At 39.1% G+C, this 22,547-nt stretch overlaps 1 protein-coding gene across 1 annotated transcript; it reads right to left on the bottom strand.

Moving 5' to 3' along the window:
* Window positions 1-288: 288 nt before the first annotated feature.
* Window positions 289-21,307, bottom strand: LOC122991850 (RNA-binding motif, single-stranded-interacting protein 1). The gene is made up of 13 exons (XM_044365281.1): window positions 20,996-21,307; window positions 16,454-16,635; window positions 14,102-14,160; window positions 10,859-10,950; window positions 7,149-7,306; window positions 6,133-6,212; window positions 5,458-5,573; window positions 4,349-4,398; window positions 4,153-4,240; window positions 3,865-3,915; window positions 3,149-3,259; window positions 2,952-3,032; window positions 289-2,856 (listed from the first exon to the last, which is right to left on the bottom strand). Exons 1-13 carry the CDS (start codon window positions 21,044-21,046, stop codon window positions 2,785-2,787), a joined length of 1,191 nt encoding a protein of 396 aa, XP_044221216.1. The 5' UTR covers window positions 21,047-21,307; the 3' UTR covers window positions 289-2,784.
* Window positions 21,308-22,547: the final 1,240 nt, after the last annotated feature.

Here is a 22,547-nt window from a genome sequence, read left to right as displayed (position 1 = left end):
GAGAGACAAAGTGAGAGACGGTGCTTGGATTTCAGCCCTCTAAAGCTGCCTGGCTCCAGTAACAACCACATATATTAAAATGTATTCTTCCACTGTGAGACAAAACATATTTTACCAATGGGCAACACAAATTATGTAAATAAATAGGTTTATCATTAACTGCTGCAAGGTTACCAAAAAGGTTATCACTGCAGGTTTTAATAAACTCAATTATATGGGAGAACAGTTGTACTGATGAGGTCTTTTTGAAGCTCTTCTCGTCAACAAACACTAGACGTACAACAGATAGAAAGTTGCAAAATTTCAAATTTTTTATTTAAAAAATGTTGAAGAAATGAACAGAATAAACCTTAGGCAACAATCTACTGAAAAACAAAAGTCTTTGGCTTTAACAAACACTACAAAACAAAAAATACAGAGGAGAGATTCCTTAAACTGTACATACAAGTTACCACTGGCAATTGTGTGGCACAAGTTAAAAAACAAAACAATAAACTTTCATATAGCTCTATGAAAATCTCTTATTTCCTCATGCTGTCTGTACAAAAAACTTCATAAATTAGAACTTTTTCATATAACTTAATGACTGTTCAACATGATGGTTACTTAAATGAGCAGTTTTTTTCTTTGATGCACCTCTGCAACTCTTGACGCAGATACTATGGCACTTGGTTCAGACACAACTAGCAGCATAAACCTCACAAGACAGTATTACTTCTCAGTCTCAGGCATTACACAGAAATCTCAAGTATAATCCCAACGGCCCTTTACATTTGTTGCACACACTAGCTAACTACAGAGGAAATGCTGCTGCAAGTTTGTCTAGACCCAAGACAACGCAACAAACGTGTTTGTTTAAGGGAGCACAGATCCAGTGAACATTACAACTCTTTATCGTCATTGTTGGTCTTAAATCAGCGTCTGGAATCTATGGACATAAAAGCAGCAGCTTTTTGAAACTATGAAACTGAATGTGTGAGTAAAAACGTGTTGCTGCCCACCTAATGGTTACAATAATTATAACATTATAAAAAAATAGGTTTGAAGAAAATCAAAAAGTATTCAAAACAACCTGAAAGGAAACAGCTGTATGTGGCCAGCTCCTGAGCGTGGCATTTGGTCTGGAAGGGCGGGCTGGACCTGCTAACCCGACCTAATACAGAGGAGAACGAAAACTCTGAGGTAGATATCTGGTCTGACTGACCACCAGGTCGAATCACAGGAGGACACCTAATCAAAAAGCCTGCTTCAATCCACTATGATCAAAAAAAAAAAAAAAAAAAAAAAAAAAAAAAAATCTGACATTTTTATTAAAACCACAATTTTTTAGTGCTATGTCATATCAGATCAGGTTGCTAATGTAGCACTGTCCTTTCTTAGTTTTAAAATTCTCTTCGTTTTTAACTAAATCAACTATAATGTTGCATTTTTTCTGTAAGTATGAAGTTCAACTGTGGCACATGCTGGATCCAGGCCTTCCTTCATGCTTGTGTGTGTCCATATTGTACTAATACCTGTGAAAACTGAATGTAAATGTACAAAAAAGGCACACTATCCAAACTGCAATCTAGTTTGCAGTGTCACTTATGTCCTGGTTAAAGAGACAAATGATGCTATTTCCTCAGTGTACTAGCTCACAATCTTTGGTGAGGTGAACTACAATTGAAAGTGCCAACTTTGTTTCCTATCAAAGAGCGAGGTACAATAAAATACACATATTCATCTCATTTCCCCCTCAACTTACTGAACGTTTGCCTAAGTTCTATTACAAGGCTTTGATGAGTTTTTTTTTTTGCACAATCATAAGTCCATGTGTTCCTGTTTGCTTTTAAAATAAAAGTGAAAAAGACACACCCCATCAAAATAACAATTAACATCACCCAAAGAAACAACAACACAGCCAACAAACAAAGTACATTTTCCCCCATCTCATTCCCCCACCCCACCAAGTTCAATTTCAGCTACTCTACAATACCAAGTAATCAAAAAGGCAAGATTCAAAAGGTGATCTTTCAGCGAAACACATTTCAACATCCAGAAACATGTAGGGTCTTCTTTCTAAATAAAAATTACATCCAATAAAATCCTAAGATGTGGAGTCATTACATTCAATTTTTTTTTTCTCTAAAATTTCTTTTCTGTTAGTTTTGGGCGGGGAAAAGCAAAAACACAGATTTCAGTAAAAGTCCTACGTAGCTCATTTCCAAGGCAACAGCTCTCAACCCTTTTCGCTTATTGCCAGTTTCTGTGGTGACCTGTACAACTACTGTAGAGAAACTATTAAGGCAAATCTGAATCAGATAGCAAGATCAATCTAAAGCACTAAGAGAAATCACTTTACAAGAAAACAACACTTAACACTTCACCATAGCAACACTCACACAGCAAGCACAAAACATCATTTTCAAAATGTCTGGATGAAAAAAAAAAAAGTCTTCAGACAAAAAAAAAAAAAAAAAAAAAATCTGGAAATATTAACAAAAGACATTTATTATCATGCACTGTGAACAACTAGTCAACTGATTCTTCCTTGTATCCTGTGGCAATCTTTGGTAAAAAATAAACGTTTTCTAGTATGAAAATAAAACTTTTTCAAAACGTTTTCTTTATATAATTCAGATCATTTGATAAACTCAGATAATTCTTTGTAGTTTTTGAAAATGATACCAAAAATAGTCTCACTTAAACGATTGCAGAACCTGTGCAAAACAGTGAAAGATCCTTAGCGTCCATTGCATTTGTAGACATGATTGTTTTAGCTGTTGTCCTAACGTTACCTCAGCACTACTTGGTTTGTTGGTAGGAGTATGGGGAATGGTTGCTGGATGTGTCCACTTGTGACTGTGCACCATTTTCCTGGAAGAGAGTAAAATAATCAGAAATGAGGTCAAAAATAATGAAAATGAAGTACTTTTACACACATCAGGCTCTACTTCTGTCAATGCTCTCACCTCCACAGGAACAGATGTTGTCTGCATGTGTGCATACTGGGGTATATATGCTCCTTGCATAGCTGTGTTGGCGGCCATAAACTGCACAACAAAGAGAAGAGAGTCATGTAGAGAGCATATTCATGATCTACACGTTTTACAGTTTTATGAAGCACAATGTGTGAACTTTTTTCTGATCCCATGCAGCGTTCTCTCACCGTTCCTGCACTGCTCAGGGAGAGGTGACTCATCTGCTGTGCGAGTGGGGCCATCATGGATGTAGGCTGCAGTGACAAAGACGGGTCCATAGAGGGCGATATCACTGTACCCTGGAAGAAAAGTGTGAGCAGGTGAGAGGGATGAATGCAGACAGTGCTTACAAAATAGACAGTAAAGGCTTATTATTGTGTAAAAAACCCCAGAAAGAATAAAGACGACAGAATGTCACAAGAGTTATGCACAATCAGAAACTGATTAATCTCACATCTCATGCCCACAGCAGAAGGTGGAATAGTCACAAGTTGTCTATAAGCATCTTGGCTGGCCTGATGCATCTAGCAGTGTTTTCTCGTCTATGCTGGCTCATTTTCAGAGCAAGAGAGAGGACACTTCTCTCTCAATTCAAACCCATCTGTTATAATCTGTTCGGCATCTGTCATCAAATACACAGCTTTACATAGCCTCTCCGAAGCAGTCGTTTTAAAATTCCTAAACACTTGTGAATCCTCAAGGATCAGTGTCACCTTATGTGTTAACTAATACTCTTACATATTGTGCTTGTCTGTTTACAGAAAAATGTTTAAATTCTGTTACAACCACAGAGGGAACTGTTTTGATGAAATATTTGATGAAAAATTTTGATGAAAAAAAAGTGAAAGAGCATGTGACAATGAAGACAGTGATTAAGAGAAAATGAAGAGATTATGGGTCTTACTGGGTGCTGCATGATGTAGGGTTGATGAGGCATCCAGGATGGGTTCTGCACCTGTAACATCACACACACACACACTGTCAACACAGTGACACTGAGCAGGTGCTATTTCCAGAGAACTGTACTGTATCTAGCACAGCGACAAGTATGAAAGGTCATTGCGCCCTTTTGTGACGTATTTAACTTGAACACTGTTTCCGATTCCTAGTGAAAAAATGGCTGATAGACAAACATGCTGTGGTACTATGTGTAACACACACACTGTACATTATGGGAAGGAAGGATTCAAACCTGGTATGTTGACACCGGAGACATGTAAGGAGACATGGACGTTTGAGCAATCATCCTGTTTGAAATACTGTATGCTGTTGGGAAAAATCTGTGCACACAAAATAAAGTGTATTGTTATCAAATAAAATAAAGTAAATGAGGTGCAATTAAATATACCAACCACAACAGTGCAACCTAATCTGTTGTCCTAACTTACCCATTTTGCATAGCAGCTGCGTTGGGGTCATATGTGAGTGTCATTCCAGCCTGGAGGGTACAAGGAAAACATATATTTGGCAGCTAAACTTAAGCATGTTACTCCAACACTTAACCAACACAAAAACTATTTAAATCGGTTGTGTGGCTACTGTGCTCAAACCTGAAAGGAGATGTCCTCGACTGCTTTATGATAAACAGCAAAGAACACAACAAGGATTACAACTTAATAAAAAGCAGGAGCACTTCAAAGTGACAGATGGGAAACATGGGATTTATAAATCAAGCACTAAAGTCATTTCAGCACTGAACAACAATCATGCCACTATAAAGTGCTTCTGCTTTCAATCATGTTGTCATATTTATTACGTTCTCTGTTGTTTATCATACAACGTTAACAAGTAGGAGGCGCTATTGCAGGCGCTCCTGGTTCCATGAGTAAAAGTCCAGTTTATTTTTCCCATTGACAATGTTGAGTCACTCACAGTTGGAGCACTTCTACAGTGAAAATCGGCATTAAACTTATTTTTTAAGAATGTCAATTAAATGTTTGGTTCTTTGAAGTTCAAGAAGTTAACTATGCAAGAAATATCCAATCACAGAGTGCAGGCTTCTGTTACTTGTGCTGCTAATGAGTTTCCACCTTGTAAATAGTGTTCATGTCAACATCCAAGTTGTAATTATGACTAGTAAACTCAGATTGTTCTGAAAGCGCTGACTTGGTGCCTAATAATACAGAAGTGCCTGAAAATCATCAAACATGGATGCCTCACGTCAACCAAAGTCTGTTATTCAATGTAATTAAACCCAAATCTAATAGATATAATGTAATTTTGTCAGTGCACTATATTTTAAACCCTCACTACCAACTCAGTTATCATACAACCTTCTTGAGTTGTCAGATGACGTTAACACTCGCACGTTAACATAGGAATCTAAATAGAAACAGAAAACTGGTGTCCATATCATAAACCCATAAGGTCATTACATTATCCTGTGTGTCTATGTTCTAAGTAAAACTGAGGATATTGAGTAAAGCCCCTCCCACGTGCTTCCCATCAGCCACTCAGTCCTCTCACGTCATCCTGTGGGAGGGAGGGACCCACTTACCAGTCTGGAGTCACCATCTCTTGCCCAGGCTCGACCATTGTGAGCAAATTTATTTTGACTTTGTCTCTTTTTCTGCCCACCATCGGCAAACTTGCACAGCAAGGGTTCGGGGGGTACTAAAGAGAGAAATGGAGAGAGAAATGAAATAAGAAGTTGGTCCTACACACACAGTGTTGTCCTGCTTGCTCTGCAGTCATTCACTCCCTGAATCCTGGGAGTGCACATTCACTAGCCAGCCTGGGAACACAGACATCTAATTTGGCAGCTGTGGAGCTGTAATCCCCTCCCCTTCCTAAAGGAGGCAAGGCCAGAAGAGACTATTTATGTCTAATAATCCAATTAAAAAGCTTAGAGTGGGAGTGGAGGCCACACAAAGCAGCTCTCTCGTTCTCTTTTTCTTTGTCTGTGCTCTGCCACTTAGGGCTGAGTGTATATGAGCTCTTTACCAGCAGACACACAGGCTCCTGTTGGAGGCATGAATCAGTTGACTGACCACGTCATTATCTATTAATACTGTGCACATTACAGTCAGTACTCATTATAAAACAAATCCTGTTATTTTCTTTCACACACCCTTTAAAAGGCTTGGCTGTTAAACAAGATCATCTTCCTTTACATGTCTGCAGTTTGTAGTAAGTACCTGCTAATACAAGATAAATACACAGTATGTCTTACCTGGAACACCTGCTGGTGTCTTAATAAACTTTCCATTGAAGTGAGAAATGACTGCATCACATTTTTCAGTTGACTCCATCCTGAAGTTATAAAAGACATAAAAGAGCATAACTACATCAGCAGGGAGGGAGGGGGGGGGGGGGGGGGTGAGCAGGTGCTTTCCAAGAAGTGCTTCCTTTCTGGGTGGGTGGACGGTTTAAGATAAAAAGATTTTGATCTTTTTGTTTGAGTCTGCAAACCAGAGGTGTGCATACATGTTGTGGAATCAACTTGTGCAGCCCGTATGGGCCACACAAACGCATCACACAAACATTCCTATGATGCATTAGGGTATTTTTGTTTCGTCACTTAAGACCCTGGCCTTGCCTTTCAGGTATTTCAGTCAAAAGTCAAGTTATGCAAGTATGGCTGGCAGAAGCTAGCATCACCCAGTCATTGTGAAACTATTTTTAAAGGGGTTTCTATTTGTCCACACATGAACTGTTCTTTCTGACTGGTTATTGACAACATAGCTATGTTTTTTTTAGATATTTGTTTTCTGCAGGGGGATTTTTTGGAGACGAAATTAACTGTGTTTTAAATCCTTTTAAGGTGTTATATGTAATATTTTTAAATGTCATAGGTGTGTGAATGGTAGCCTCAATCTCAATCCTCTAGTATCATTCTACTAAAATTAATGTCACATTTCCCTTTGACTTGGTTGGCTACTGTTGTAAAGAGGATATTGCTACTTGTCTCCCTTCACCATCCCTGGCATCATTTCCATTTCACTGGTTGAACAGTGGTCTGTTCCTGTTTACTGCTGTATAAGGTGGCTCTTTCAGCTAGGAAGCAATCTGGCAAATTTCCTGCAAAATCTGATATGATGGCACTCATCGCAAAATGTTAGTTAGAGACCAGAAGAGGATGCCAATCATTTCAGTTGGAAACATTTTATTTAGCATCACACTATATCTCATAGTTAAGACTGATTGATGTTAAAATGCTATATGTAACACCAGTAAATTGCATCTGACCTGGCAAAGCCCACTCCTCTGCTGGCTCCACTGGAGTCCCTCAAGATGCGTGTGGATATGACCTGGCCGAAGTGCTTTAACATGTTCTCCAGCTCCTGCTCATCCATAGACAGAGGCAAGTTGGAGATGTACAAGTTTGTTGGGTCTTGTTCTTGTTGCTGTATGGTGAAAAGAGAGAGAGGAAGCCAGAGGTAATGTAATTACAATGTAAGGAATGCTTGAAACACACCTGGAAACACGTAAACATTCCTTTGTGCGTCACATTCAAATAGGCTTCAGTAGCATGCAAAGTAGTAGGAAGAGAAGAGAACTTTAATTGCAATTCTACATACTGTAATTAATCCCTGGAAGTGGTTAAACACTTAATAGACTTTTAATACAGAATTTAGTGATTCGGTTATTGTGTCTCTGCTTATCTCTGCTTCTTCCTCCTTCTGTTTTTAGTTTTAGGTAATAAAAGGAACAGTGAAAAATAGAAATTTACATGCAGCCCATGGTGGCTTAAGGGTCACGTCAGCTGATTTCTTTCTGTATTTTAATAGTATCAGCAGAAACATAAGACACAGCTACGAGTCCCTGGGGAGCAGCCTCTCACCATTAATATTCATCAGCCTTGTGTTACATTCAGAGTCAGCTACAGGGGTACTGATTGGATTACTACAGTAATACACTGACAGAAAAAACAACAATTCAAAATTAGTGGACAGCTAATGAGCCACGGTGTGTGCTGCAACAAAACAAAGGGAAGGTGGTCAATAAGAGGATTTAGTTCTGAACACAGATGTAAGGAGAGATGAGAGGATGGAGTGAGAGAAATAGTTGAAATGAAGAAAAAACCAACTGAAAAAAAAGCTCATAAAATGCAGAGACAGAAACATGGCAGCGAGATTAGACATCTGTTTGTGCACTGAATGGGGTCGCCACCCATCAGTCTGTCATTAACTGTGACTGACGCACGCTTGTGGATGTAGAGCTAATGAAGAGAGGTGCGGCTGATGGAGGGGTGTTACTTTTTGCCTTGCTTACTGAGAGTGGGAGGATAGAAATGCTGTATAAAAAGATGTGATCTACTGCAAAGATTCTGTCCTTTGGCCATTTGACTAAACAATCCTAATCATGACAGAGGATGTGCGAATGGAAGATGCGATTCCTATTCAGTATGTACATATTTTTATTCATTTTTTTACCTTTATTCTAATCAGGGTATATTCATTGAGCATGAACACTATGCTCCACATTCACACACTTGATCACAACCTGGTAGATGCCCAGCACAGCCTCATCTCTTGACCACTGAGCAGCTCCACTGGAGCAGTTGGCAGTTAAGTGTCTTCCTGAAGAACACTACAGCACTGGTTATAAGGGAGGGGCATGTGCAGCTCTTTCACTTCTCCCAGCCAGATTTATCTTCCTCATACAGTACTTTCCGAATAGAGGAAACAATATAAAACAATGCTGTTCCCCTATAAATTTAACCCACACAGCTTGATAAATATGTTGTTTTTCCTCTATTAATAATCTCTTTTGCAAATGACTCCCTCATATGTATCCAGAATAAAAGGAAACACATACTCAACTATCAAAATACATCCATTGAAAAAACAAAAGGTAAAAAGAAGGGAACCCTTGACTGGCAACTTCCCACCATCCGCCTTTGCCAGACCTGCCAGATTTTTTTTAAGACAAAAAAAAAACAAACAGGAAAAAGGACCTTTGTCAGAGAATCCATTAAGCCCAAACAAGCTTCAGCAATAGTGAGAATAATGCTGGACTGAAAGGCTCACACTTCATAATGGCATTTACCTTCCACAATACACAGATTAAACTTGGGCATGCCCCTCAAAGCTGCTCTATTTTAATTAAAAAGTAAAATGGGTGCACAGAGGCATGTCAAAAAGCTCCACAGATCCCCAGACAGGGAAATGAGGCCAAGGGTTCTTGCTCAGTACTGTGTGGGAACTAATTTCCCCTGACTGGTTCCTGTTACCATAACAACACATAAGTATTTACTTCCTTTTCTGATGTCAGTCAATGCAGATGTCTGAGTGCTGGTAATGCAGCCCTACTTAAAAACTCTTCATCTGAAATGCTCCTATATTGTGACCAAATAAAGCAATGTATGTAGCGTATTGGACTATCAGTCCAAATTACACTGTGCACAAATACCAACTACTGCTATACTCCAACTTGTCGTTAAGCAAAAGATGTGATTATGTTAAGCAAAATAATATTTTACTGCGAGACACTAAGAATATTAAGTGTGCTTTGGAGGGGACTGAAAGACTAGACTGAGCTCCTGGTCAGTCTTAGATGCACACCCTCATGCCGGATACCTTCTCTTATACGTCATCCTGCTGTCAGCACACTGCATCACTAGTCTCTAGACCCTTTAGTCTGACTATTGGCGCCTTTCATGTCTGACACTCTTCTAAAGCCTGGCTGGGAGCTGTCAGATGACAGATTACCTTTGGGAACCATCACAGATGTATATGCATGCAAACACTTGCAGGGAAACACACACACATATACATTATAAACCATATATGAACACATCAGCAAATTACCAAATGTATTCTGACACTGAGGGCTCGATTTACTAAGACAGTGGCACAGTGTGCATTGTATTAGTTATACTAATAGTGCAATAGGAGTCAAATTGACTTTCTGGGAAATGAAAAGAAGAGAGAGAGAGAGAGAGAGAGAGCGAGATGGAGCATCACAATCTGTAAAACTGCACTTCTTTCCTGTTTGTTTCATTGGTAGGTCTGAAGACTGGTGGAGCAGGCAGCATATTCATATGAAAACGGCTGGTTAAGGGTGTGTCTACATCCATTTGTGGCTATTGTGTGAGTGGAAATAAGGCTTGTGTGTGGGCTCCTAGTTCCACAATGACTGAAGAACAGAAACACATGTATATGGAACAACTAGTACAATGTTTGTTTGCGGTTACAAAATAGTCAAATGTTTTTATTATGTTAATTATTCATTATTGCCCCGTTACCTACCTTGTTAAATAATATTTAGTTATAAATATGTCTATATATTTTTTAAAAATATTCATTTTTACATAACTGATACAGTGTAGCTCTGGATATTTTTGTGCATTCACCCTTTGCCATTGACATTTATGTAGAATAAAAGTTCATTCATGTTTCTTTTCCCATTACAACTTTCCATGTGACCTTCCTTGTGACGTTGCTATTGTTACGCCTCGTCTTCAGATGCAGAGAATTTGTAAACTGACACAAATTGCATAAAGTTACTCCCTTAAATACATATATAATATGGAAAGAAGTACACCTTGCAAACACAAGAAGGTTGCAACTGCAGGCTGGTGCACTTGTTTGATAGTAAACACTGCATGTTTCTGAGGCAAAATGTGTCACATATATGCTGGAAAACTTGGGGAAAGAAGTAAATATAGGCCTGAATTTGCATAGGCCTAAAAGCAAATACAGTTCCATACACATGTATGCACAGACATAAGCACACTGCTTTCATATTGTATACAGTACATGCTTCATTCACAATTCCACACACTACAGACCAAGTGTTGGGGAGTATACACCCTGCAGTCAAAGATTCCTTTCCTGCTATTTAATACCACAAGGATTAGGTTCAAGTTGCCTGACAGGCCAGATGGAGGAGAAGCAGTGTTATGGGCTGTGTTGTGGATGAGATATCAGGATTAGACTGTAATGAATCCTCACCTTTGCCATCTGAGCTTGGACACCAGTGGTCTTTAGGGCAGCCACTGCTTTCTGAGCTGCGGCAGGGCTGTCGAAGTCCACGAAGCCATATCCTGTGGAGACAAGCGGGACAGTTAGGACAATGTAGCTATAGCCAGCACAAATAATGACAGAGCCACCGTGTTAAGTGAGCTGACCTACGCCACTGGGGATGGATGGTGTAGGTTTGTGTGTTCATTTGTGGGTATAATGTGTTACCAAAACAAAGCATTACATACAGTTTGTTAGTGAGTGGTTGCACAGTACGTATGTATACAGTATACATGTGTATTATGTAGGTCTATGAATGTATGTGTGCTTTTGTGTGTGTGGAAGTAAAGTCAAAAAAGCGCTGAGGATGCAGATACCAGTGTGACGTTCATGGCTCAGGTCAGCTCTTTGTTCTGGGGGGTACAAACAGGGTGAACTCATAGTCCCTGGCTTCTACTGAGGCTGCTATATTTAACCTATTCAAACCAAATAATGGTGAATGTTAGGGCTCTTTCAGCTGTGAAATCAGTCTCATAGGTACTACAATTTTTACACAAGTCTTTCTTGTAGTTTTAACGAGTGCTTGATAATTTGCTAAAATGAGATGAAATCATTAGCCTCAGACAAATAAAGAATTCTCTGGAAGTTAAGGTTCTATTTAAAGTTCAGTCAGAGCTTTACAAGGTCTTTAAATGTGTCCCCTTTCACCGACAGCCTTCGATTAACTGGCATCTGCATAATCCTGAGGAGAGTGACAAAGCATTCTCTTAATCCCGCCAGCACGAGAGAGATTCAGTAAGTCCCTCTTTAGTCAGGTGGGCAGTCTACTAGAACTGGACCAAGACTGACAGTCACTCGACACAAATAGGAGGAGTCTGCCGCTCCTTCCCAGGAACCACCCACAGCAGTGAGTGACACACCAACAGACGAGGTCTGGGGCTTAAAATAACATGAGCTCAGAACAGGCCCGCCATGTGTCTTGCTCGTGCCCAGGACAAGATGATCTCCAAAGGCCCCTCCACCCAGTACTGACTGCGCACAGGTCACTGACTGGCCATGAGGCTACATTCACACCAAATCAGGCAATGCGGGAAAAACGCCAGTCCTCCCATCCATTTGGGTGGCCAATCCCGTAAGCCGGAGATCAGACCGAAGACGCCCATGGGAAGAAGAACCTTGTTTACCATGTATCAGAGCTGTACAACCCTGCCATGAGGGAGTACAAAGACGTTACTAGGACGAGGGGAGAATATTTCTCTTTGTTTGATAAGTTAGACTTTAGTTAGACTTTGTTGTCGGCTTCCCAACTCACTTTAAAAAAGATGAGAGAAAAAGAGAAAGAGAGAGAGAGGGAGTGAATAGCCCATTCTCACAGTCTGCATACAAATAACATGACTTTACACTTCCTAATTGTATGCAGTGCATACGCCAAAATCCAAATTTGCATGCAGGTGATACACCAATTTAACACCGTATTTTTAACCTTTTCGTGTGTCATTTCACGCCATTGGTTAGGTTTAGGCACAAAAACCACTTGGTTAAGGTTAGGGAAAGATCATGGTTTGGGTTAAAACAGTAGATGCGGTAAAAATGTCTTAATGTGATGCTAAAAATCTCTGGCTAAAGTGTGCGATGTGAAGGTAAAGATGTCTGGTTGGTGGTCTCATGCAGTGCTGTCCTGCTGCTTTTGCAACTTTTTTCCGACCAATTATCTAGCCATCCACCACCCCACCTCCGCCAAATAAGCCAAAAATCACCTCATAAAATAAAAGAGTCACTTTATATTGACGTCACTTTCCTGTGTGAATGAAGAGAGGGAGCGGCGTAGCGAGAACAAAGCAGTGAATCAGAGAAATAAAACCTTATTTTTGGATTGTTTATGTTCTGTGTTGTTCTGTGGTTATGTTCTAAAGCACAAATAAACATGCCCACACCTCAGCACAACCCTGTGGGAAGGTGCCTCATTGGTGCCGCATTAGGTGTGAATGTGGTTGAACACACACACAACGCATATTCCATTTGCACATGGCAAAATAGCTCTCCTCTCCCACACACTATTTAATCCAAATATAGGCTAACTAAAGGGGTAGCCCCATCACCAAGATTAAATCATATTAGAGACATGCTATCACTCCCAACTTCAATGCTTTGAAGTTGTCCATGGAAAATTGATAACAAAGTCGTTATTTAATGATGTGAACATACTCTACGTCAGATTTACATGGAACAAAATACATACTGGGACCTTTAACAGCCAAAACATAGGCCTACATACATAATTATCACACACATTATAAACTGATATCTTCATTACTGTTAATAACCCACCATTTTTTTTTCAGTCACCACAGTTAATCTTTCAAATGTAAATGTGTAAAACAGGTACCGGTTGTGTTATATATGCTCATAGACTTCCCATGCACAGTCTCGTTATTGGGCAAAATAGCCATGCGATGAATGAATGAATGAAACCCACTGTACTAACCGTTTCTTTACCGCACAAGAAAACCATGTCCAAATAATCTCGTTAGTTCCAATGTCTTAGGCTACTGTTGCTGCAGCATGTTTAGTGTTGAACTCCAAATGTCAAGCGCCAAAATTTCCTTACAGCAAAGTCATTTATGACGTCTTTAATGTCCAGTTTCTAGTAAAGTTCATTTTGTCCTTTTTGTTTCTCTCTTCTTTTTTTTGTATGTTTACCGGAGGGGGCGGAGGGGGCTGGCTAGATGTTAAACTTTTGACCTTACAGTAGCGTGACAGACCAAACCAATTTTTTCATTAAATGGATGGAAAGTTAACTTGTTTACGACCACTATGTCAAGGAAAATTAGTAAGATAGAGAATAACAAGCTCTTACGTGACGCACAAAAACTATATAAAGTTTTCACAAATATGTATTTTTGACTAATTATTCCAGATTATTTAAAGGTTAGAGTTGACTCAGGGCCTGGGACAACTATGCTCCTCGGTGTTGGCAGCCATACTCAGAGGAAGCTTTAAGCAGCCTGGCTGTCTGTTTCCTGACTTGCCTGGATCATCTGAGACAACTGCATAGCTGCTGAATGACTTGATGTTTAGACAGAACTCACACATTGGACAACTACCAATTTTGTGTGAGTGTGTAGAAGTGATACTGTCTCAACACAGTGAGGTGCTGAATACACTGTTTTATACTTGATGAGAACAAAGAGAAAAAGAGAGCATTGTTGCAAAGAGACAAGCTGCTTCACACACCTTTACATTTGTTTGTTGTCTTGTCCATGATGGCCTTTGTTGATACAATTTTGCCATACCTAGAGGAGAAGCAGAAAGAAGACGTATTGTTAGCTGGATTATATACCAGACAGTGCCAGTTAAAAAAAACACACAAAGAGGGGGGGTTGAGCAACTATCTATGACATCACTGTAAAAGTATGAGAAACAGGAAGTGGTTTCCATGTGGTGCTGAAAATCCCCACTGTGTGGGTGCAAACTTACGACAGTCCGTTTCTCTTAAGCCAAACAAAAACACAGTTTTAAACATTATACAGAGCCACTAAAGTCTATTAGAAGAAGCTGGGTCACTTGGGTACCATCTTTGTAAGGCAGAAACAAACATTCCCATCTCTTTGTATGGGGAGTCAGCTGTATGTAAAGTACTGACATGCTAATTGTTGTTTCCATTTTATATTCAGGAACACTGTTGAAAAGTTTATACCTTTCATGGCACAGTGTTGTCACAATGTTGTCACAAATGACTTCTGGGCAAACCTGCCTCACAAAGCACAGAGATTATGACATCCAAAAATCTGGTCTGGTTCATGTTGTTTCATGGTTTCAAACACAGTCATTGCATGCATGCAGACCACAGGACAGCGCAGACTGTAAAATCTGAACGTAACATGTTAATACAGTGTCAAACTTCAAAACTTTATTGAGATGAAGAGGTTTTCTTTTTTAGAGTCAATAGCTAATTTTACCTCTTTTAATGCATGTTTTGATGTTGATTTTAAGAATATTTCTTTATAAAATATATAAAGGCTCATATATATATATGTGCTGTTTATGTTTCACTTTCTCATCAAACTAAATCAGCAGTCTTTTTATTTAGAAAAAGCCCACCTCCATCCTCCACACAACCAGTTGACTTTCACTTGGATGCAAAGTTCTTCAGTCACATAGATTTATTCTATAACTGCCTGTTGATCCTTGCATGTAATTGTCAATCTGTGAATTAGATTATACACCAAAGAGTTTCTATACTTTATAATGTCGCACAAAAATGGGAGTCATGTAATGTGGGTGCGCTTCTTTTAATGTAAATTTTCCACATGACCAACCACAGTGTGACCTATATAATCTACATTGACACTGATACAAGCCATGATGTACCGGAGGAGGATATTTTAGCCAGGGATTAGGCTAAATGCTAAACTGGGTGAAAGAGCGTGAACTTCTGACCTTTCCTTATCTGAACTCTAATCCCAAATCATGTGCGGCTACAGCAGTTTTGCTCTTACAATACCATCAAAAATGTTGTAGATAGTCAGACTGTAAGACCTCTATGAACACTGTATTATTACAGTGCAATGAAATTGATTGACATGCAACATAAAAAGTTTTATTTAATACGGTTTAGGACTGAATCTGTATGCCCACAGATTTACAAAGGCTGAAGTGATAAAATAGCACATCCAATGAGACAATATACTACTATATATGTGTGTGTGTGTGTGTGTGTGTGTGTGTATGAATAGGTAAGAAGGATCTTGATAACTCTAAAATAAATAAAAATCACCCTCAAGTGCCAGGATTTTTCTGTTTTTGTTCTTTATCCCTCTAAATCTTCAATAAAATGAAGGTGTACATCACAGTTGAGGCCGTGTTCAGTGTACAATATAACTCTGAACAGCAAATGAATTGATTGAAAGCTTTGTGTTGCAAAATCAGTATCACATTGTGAAGATGAGGCCTCAGACAAAAAAAAAAAAAAAAAAATCGTAAAATCTCAGAGGCTTCAGGGTGGTCTGTCTTCTTGACAAATATAAAGCATTCAGCATTCAGCAAAGAGAGCTGTGGACGAGCCCAGCGCTGACAGTATCCCTCCTTTATCCACACACATGATGTATGAAATCTGTGCTTCTTGTGCCCCATGTGCTGTCAAGTAGCTCATCATCTACCCTCTGTTCTTGTGTGGTCCTCATAGATCACATTTTATTTCATATTCAAATTGCAACACTACTTTATTTGTTATAATCTAAAATACATAGGTGTCTCACCACGCTCTCTGTACGCATCTAAAACTATTCCACGTTTTGTAAAAAGCTGACTAAATCTTACATCCACTCTTAGAGCATATTTTAACAGACCTGTAGGGTTTAATTCAGTATTTAAACATTAAAAGTCGGATAAATTTCATTGAAGACATCACCACATGAATTTTCTGATCTTTCATTATTATCTTACCCTTTACTTTTTTTTCATTTTACCAACTGTATCTCAATAAGTGCCTGCTATTGCAAACGGAAACAAGACTATGAAACCGTTGGCCCAACAATCAATGGCTGATCAATAGCAGATAATGATGAGAGGAAATGTGGAACTCACGGCTGACAGAGCTTGACCAGGTCATGGTCTGTGGTTGAAGGGGACAGCCCTCGGATGTATAGGTTCGTTTTGCTGAGCTGCTCCCAGCCTGCAGTGCTGCTGCTGCTGCTGCTGTTGTTGGTGCTGCTGTTGTTGCTGGGGCTGGGTGGAGCCATGGGGTGTGACGATAAGGTAACAGGTGGCTGGAGTAGAGAGAGAAACACAGCAAACCTAGGTTGAATTCAAGTTCAGGCTGGGTGGTCATTTCATAATATTGTTTATCGTTCCTCTACATGGTTGTATTGTGCCAAATTTACCATGACAAGATATCAACATCACTCAAAGTTCTCGAGTCTGAATGAATGATAACAAATCCGATATTTCCCAAAACATGCTTGAAATCTTTAGAACATTTTTAATATTATAAGATTTGGTTCTAAATAATGAACATTACTTTTTACCATGCAATTGTAAATATATATTAAGAATAATCAAACAATTGGCTGAACAGCAGTGTTTCAACACCTACTCTGAAATACTCTTTGTTGTCACAAGTGTGCTCTTTTGTACCTGTAACCACACCCAACTGTTGTGTCATGGTGTACCGACACACCCTTTGGGCATTTAGAAGAAATAGAAACACACCGTAAACACATAGCACTGGCATATTGTCATCCAGCAGATATAAAGAAACAGTAACATGTATTTTGAGTTATCATTCAGGTGACCAGGTGAATGTAAGTCCAATATTCACTCTCCACCAACTCCAGAGGTAAATGTCTGGCTCTTTAGCTGCTAAATGCTACACTATGTTAACCAGCTAGTCACTAGTAGCTTTGTCTGTCTGCTGTTTGGTGCTGGGCAAGTAGTGTACAGAAGGTTTTTAAAGCTTTTCTGCTGAAAACATCTGCCTGCTATCTGCCTGCTGATTAAAGTAATGAGAGTGAACCAAAACAGGAAAGTTGTGGACTGTAAAAACCAGAACAATGACTTAAAAGACACTGCAGCGCTCTGTAAAGCTGAATGAAACCATAGTGGTTTGTATTGTTTTGTCACATACTAGTAACCCCTTTCACATGCACTAAGTCATATGGTCCATTTGTAAAATAAAATATTGATTAGTAGCTTTAAGTAAGCCTGATTGTCTGAGTCATAACAAAACAATAACGTACTGCAAAGTTTCTGCACTTTTCAGGAAAAAGGAGGGAGATAGAAAAGAGACAAAACATAATATGATCTCTCTCTATATATGATTTCACATATTATTTGAGTGTCAGATATGTGCATAACATTACTGCATGAAAATTCAGAAGTCACTCAAATACAGTCACATACGAGGAAAAAGAAAGATAAACTGTCCGATGCTCCATCATTTGTATCATGCAGGTTTCTGTCCGGTGTGAAGATTAATGTTTGACAGAGCAGTGATGCATTTCTGCAGAGCAATCTCCATCGCAGCTTTGCAGTCAGCACAAATAAGGTCCACAGGGGCCTGTATGTCTGACATCAGTGTCACACTGATGTCACACTTCCGCAGGGTGTCGAATAAGCTATTCTCAGGTCAACACTCAACAATCATTTCTGCTGTTGCACCAGACTTCTCAACCTTAACATACTCATTAATGAGTAGCTTTATTATGTTCAGAATGATTTGAGGGACTGTAAGTATGACTGTTTGCATTTTTGCTATTAGTCAAGAAAAAATAAATGCCAAGAAATTACTATTTTGTTGCTCTGATACCATATAAAACACAATGAAACACCTGGCACTGTGTTTTTCAGATGCTCTAGAGAGTCTGTTCCAAGGAAAGAAGAAAAAACCCTCAAAAAGAAACTAAAAGTATTCAGTGATTGAGCAACTTTGTGCTTTTTGTTTACAAAGATACAGATGTCCTAGTCTGCAGAGAGCTTTCTGCCTTCAGGGATTTGTCTTCTTTTTTAGTATCTGACACTGATTATCCCTCCACAACCCCCTTCTCTGAGGAATCTCAAGCTGAGAGGAAGCCAAAGGAATCCCAAGCATGAAGTGGTGACAGGACTGAACAACCCAAGTCTGGACTACAGTCTAGAGGATCTTCTCTTGTGACCGACTGGTCGACCGGCTCACATGCCTTTGCTGTGAAACTAGTTTGACCCACTGTTCTGCAGCTGACTGGTGGCAAAAGTCCTAATTTCCCCCCATCTCTCACCAGTTAACTGCCCTCCTCAACCTGGTCTGTGTCAGAAAGTCAAAATTATGAATATGCTTTCAGTTTATGGTGCAAACAAAATTGTTCCACAAATGAAATGTGTATGATTATCTGAGGAAATATGATGAAACTGAGGTGTATGGTAATGCTCTTCAGTAACTGTAGCAATAAACTACTGTTGCTACATGAATAGGAGACAGAAAAGTAGTCACAAAATGTTTCGAAATTCTTGATAAACTCTACAAAATGAAAACAAAACCAAGTGTAAAGTGAAAAACGTCACAGTTGCTCTCATGACTACTCCCCATTTACAAACAGCATAACTGTGGCTAAATGTTCCTGATTTTTGTGAGGCTATTACCAGGAAATATGGATCATAGATTAGATGAGTAGTCATGCCAAAAACGTACATTGACATTAATTACAAAAACCGCCATTGCAACATATTTCTCAGCATCTCAAAAGAGTGATTATCTCCACCAGGGGTAAACATGGAGTGGATCATGCGTTTGGTCGTGTGTGTGCGTGTATCTGTCCACAGCTAATCTTGCATACTACTGGACCCATGAGCCTAATATTTTTTGTACACATTTATGACTGTTTGCTAAAGAACTTCTTGTGGTTGCGATGATTCACAACCTTTGAAAAACCTATTTCATAACGCAATTTCTTATGAGCCTATCATAAAGCTTAGACTTTCGTCTTTTCGGCAGTCCTAGCCATTTTATAATATGCGTTACAACATAGCAAAAGGCATTTCCCGCAATCGGCCAGGCTAAAAACAAGGTTTACTTAGTCTGCTGCAGGCCATATTTTGGCCTTTGTTGTAGCTCAACAACTGGCATCCATGGAAAAGTTTGGTTTCATCTTGAACCGAAGCGTATATTATGATCAAATAAAGTTAGGCACAATATGACATGAATCAATCCCCGTTTCTGTAATCTTTGCCACCATCTTGACTGACCTACTAAGTGCACTCTTCTTGTTCATTTTAAAACTGGATTAAAGAGGTTTTCAAATTAATTTTCATTAACAGTAAATGATGACTGATGCAACAGACTCTGAAGAGAATGTAATTCTGAGAGGCTCGACCACCCATTATTCACCGTTAACTTGAGTTACCTTGTGTGTTTAAGTTTCAGACATGAATTTCAGATAAAAGCAGTTGAGATCAAAACAATTAATGTCAATATCCATATATCAAATATATATAGCAAAAAGTGAGAAATCTAAGGAATATAGGCCATTAGATTAAAAAAAGTTCCATGATACATTAATAGTTCAATTTAAGCCTTTGACGGTCACCGTCATCACAGTATGCATTGGTGAACTGTAAGCGTGTTAAATAACATGCCAAATGACTTATATGACTATGATATATGACTTTTACTTAAAAAAAGACATGTGTTACAAACACTCCAGTAACATGTTTATAACACCAATTTATAACATGTTCCAACATATAAGACCAGGCCGTCTTTAAAGAGAATCCCCGCCGCAGAGTCTTAGCTTCAGGTGAGCGTAACTTCCCTTTACTGTGGGACTGACAGTGAATTTTGGTTTTCATGCATCTGCCCGACTACTCAGATGCAGGACTGTGAGAGTGATGGGGAGAGGACGGCATCTTATCAGCCAGCTCCAGACCAGCTGAGCCTGTCATATCCGAGCTGGAAATACACAGGGCTTCCAGTAACAGGCCTCGCCCATGGAGCTCTAGCCACAGGATAACAGCATGAACACAAGTAAATATGCTTATTCAAACCTTTTGGCTAAAGGGAGTTTTTAAAAAAAAAATCCATATGTAACTGGGACAAAGTGAACGCATCAGTAGACAATTAAGTCATCCATAGTGTACAGTTCTGTAACATACCTATAAGCATACAGAGTATCTCCCAGTACTTTAAGACAATCTATAGTTAGTTAGATGAAAGCATAACAAGATATTTACCAGACCAAACCAAGCAAGAATAGTCTTAATAATGGTTGAAAAGCGTCTGTTTGGCTCAGTTTCTGTGAAATTGTGTCGATGAGCAGCTCATATGTACTTCATTTATAATAGAAAATACTCAGTTAATTAAGGTGCTAGCCTACTAGTCAGGTATTTGTCAGTACAGCCATAACTCAAGACACAGGCCTGTATCTATAGTCTCATTATACATATAAGTGGCCAATCTGGATCACACACAGGAACACAGCATTGCACATTTCAGATGATATAAGTAAACAGAAGTAAAGTTTTCTTTTTTTGTTAGAGCGTCGGAGACATTTAAGTTTATTTAGACAGTGAGCTGCTGTCAGACAGACCTTCAATGAAGTCAGCTATGGGGACAACACGTCTTCCAACTGGTTTTTGGTTAAATATTAGCGTATTTACCTGTTTGCGATACGGAGTCCTTAGTGAATTTCCAGTATTAGCAAAAATCATCCTCAGTTCGAATAGGGAGGGTAGTTTTTTTTTTTTTAGTCAGGCTACAAATGTCTAACGAAATACATCAAACTCCGCGTTTAAGTAGAAAATGAGTTGATATCACCTGCTTACTCCTCTAAAGGACACAAATATAGGACTCTATACATATTATCTGTGTACATAGCCTTATTGTCGTCGACTATCCGGCAACAGAAACCTCCGTAAATTGTCCCAACTTCGATTGCCCAGCCCAGTTTGTTTGACTGGCTTCATTGATTTGCAGGCAGAGCTGCGCAGGACAGAAGCTGCTACGGTGGAAGAAACCATTCCGCCTTTTAGTGTAGGGGTGGTCTTTGAAAAATGGTACCAACATACATAATAGCCCGTATGTCTTTGCTGTAGTTAAGACTCGTAGTAGACTATTTGCATATTTAAAAATATACCCCGGCATTTACGATCATACATACTAGTTTTATTATCAAAACTCACAATATTAAGACACTGTCGTCCACCTCTGTTGTTGTTTGTGTATTAAAGGGCGCATACCTTACATTCCGCCGTGCGGCCGATCCTCCTGGCTGTGATAAGTTGGTTTCAGTGTATGTTTGCAATTTAACGACATACTTGTGATACAATCAGAGGAACGGCATGTGAAATCAAGCTCTGTGTGTAAGCATAATGGGAGTTATTAATGGCAGTGAAGAATTCAAGTCAGTGTGGAGGCGGTGATGGCTCCAATGCAAATGATAAATCAAAACATGCTGTGACGTAAACGTATCCGTATCCCATTCATTTAAGTTATTTGATTAGATGATAAGAAAGAAACAAAGCTCAGAGTTATTTGTGGCATAGGCATGACACGTCTGGATATACACATGCCTATAAACAACGCCTTCATATACGATAAAAATAGACAATATAGGTTGTATATCAGACTTATTAAGAAAGAGTGATATGGGACAAATGTATGGTTCGTAATTGAGGTAAAGGATCAGTCCACCCAAATCACAAACATTTCATGGCCCACTGAAAAATGGCATTTGAAAATACAACGATATCATAATAATTATCATTATATTATGATTAACAACAATAATATTCACAATCATGAAACTACTTCCACCAAAGGTAGAAAAATACTGTATTTTCTAGCTAAAAATTCTTGTCCAAAAACTATTAACAGTTAACAGCTAACAATTTATGCAGATTTTCCAGAATAACTAGGGAAGAGAAGTAGCTGATGTGTTTACAGCGCTTTAGCACCACAAACAAAATTCCAGTCACCTCAATCGTATCTGGGTGGCGACAGAAGTCTCACTGGCAGATATTGCAAAACCTCTGAAAATAAAATAGAAACTATCTGCATGTCCATAAACCACTAGAAGTAATTGGAGAAATATGCTTTCTATTTTGGTAAACTGATCCCTCAAGGATTAGATTTCACAGTAGAGTAAAACTTTGTTGAAAGAGGTGGCTTGAGTTAAAGATAGTGTGCAGTGGGATCCTTTGAGTGGTGTGT

This window comes from Thunnus albacares, chromosome 11 (genome assembly GCF_914725855.1).
Source record: "Thunnus albacares chromosome 11, fThuAlb1.1, whole genome shotgun sequence".
Classification (NCBI taxonomy): domain Eukaryota; kingdom Metazoa; phylum Chordata; class Actinopteri; order Scombriformes; family Scombridae; genus Thunnus; species Thunnus albacares.
The sequence above is the reverse complement of the archived record's forward strand: the minus strand, read 5'-3'. Positions and strand labels throughout refer to the sequence as shown.

Coding starts and splice junctions, on each gene's coding strand:
- LOC122991850 (XM_044365281.1), bottom strand. CDS start 21,046: ATGATTTTTGCTAATACTGGAAATTCACTAAGGACTCCGTATCGCAAA. Junction 7,307..10,858: donor TCCAAGCTCAGATGGCAAAG/GTGAGGATTCAT, acceptor TTCACCATACAG/CAACAAGAACAAGACCCAAC. Junction 3,033..3,148: donor CCCTGAGCAGTGCAGGAACG/GTGAGAGAACGC, acceptor TTTGTTGTGCAG/TTTATGGCCGCCAACACAGC.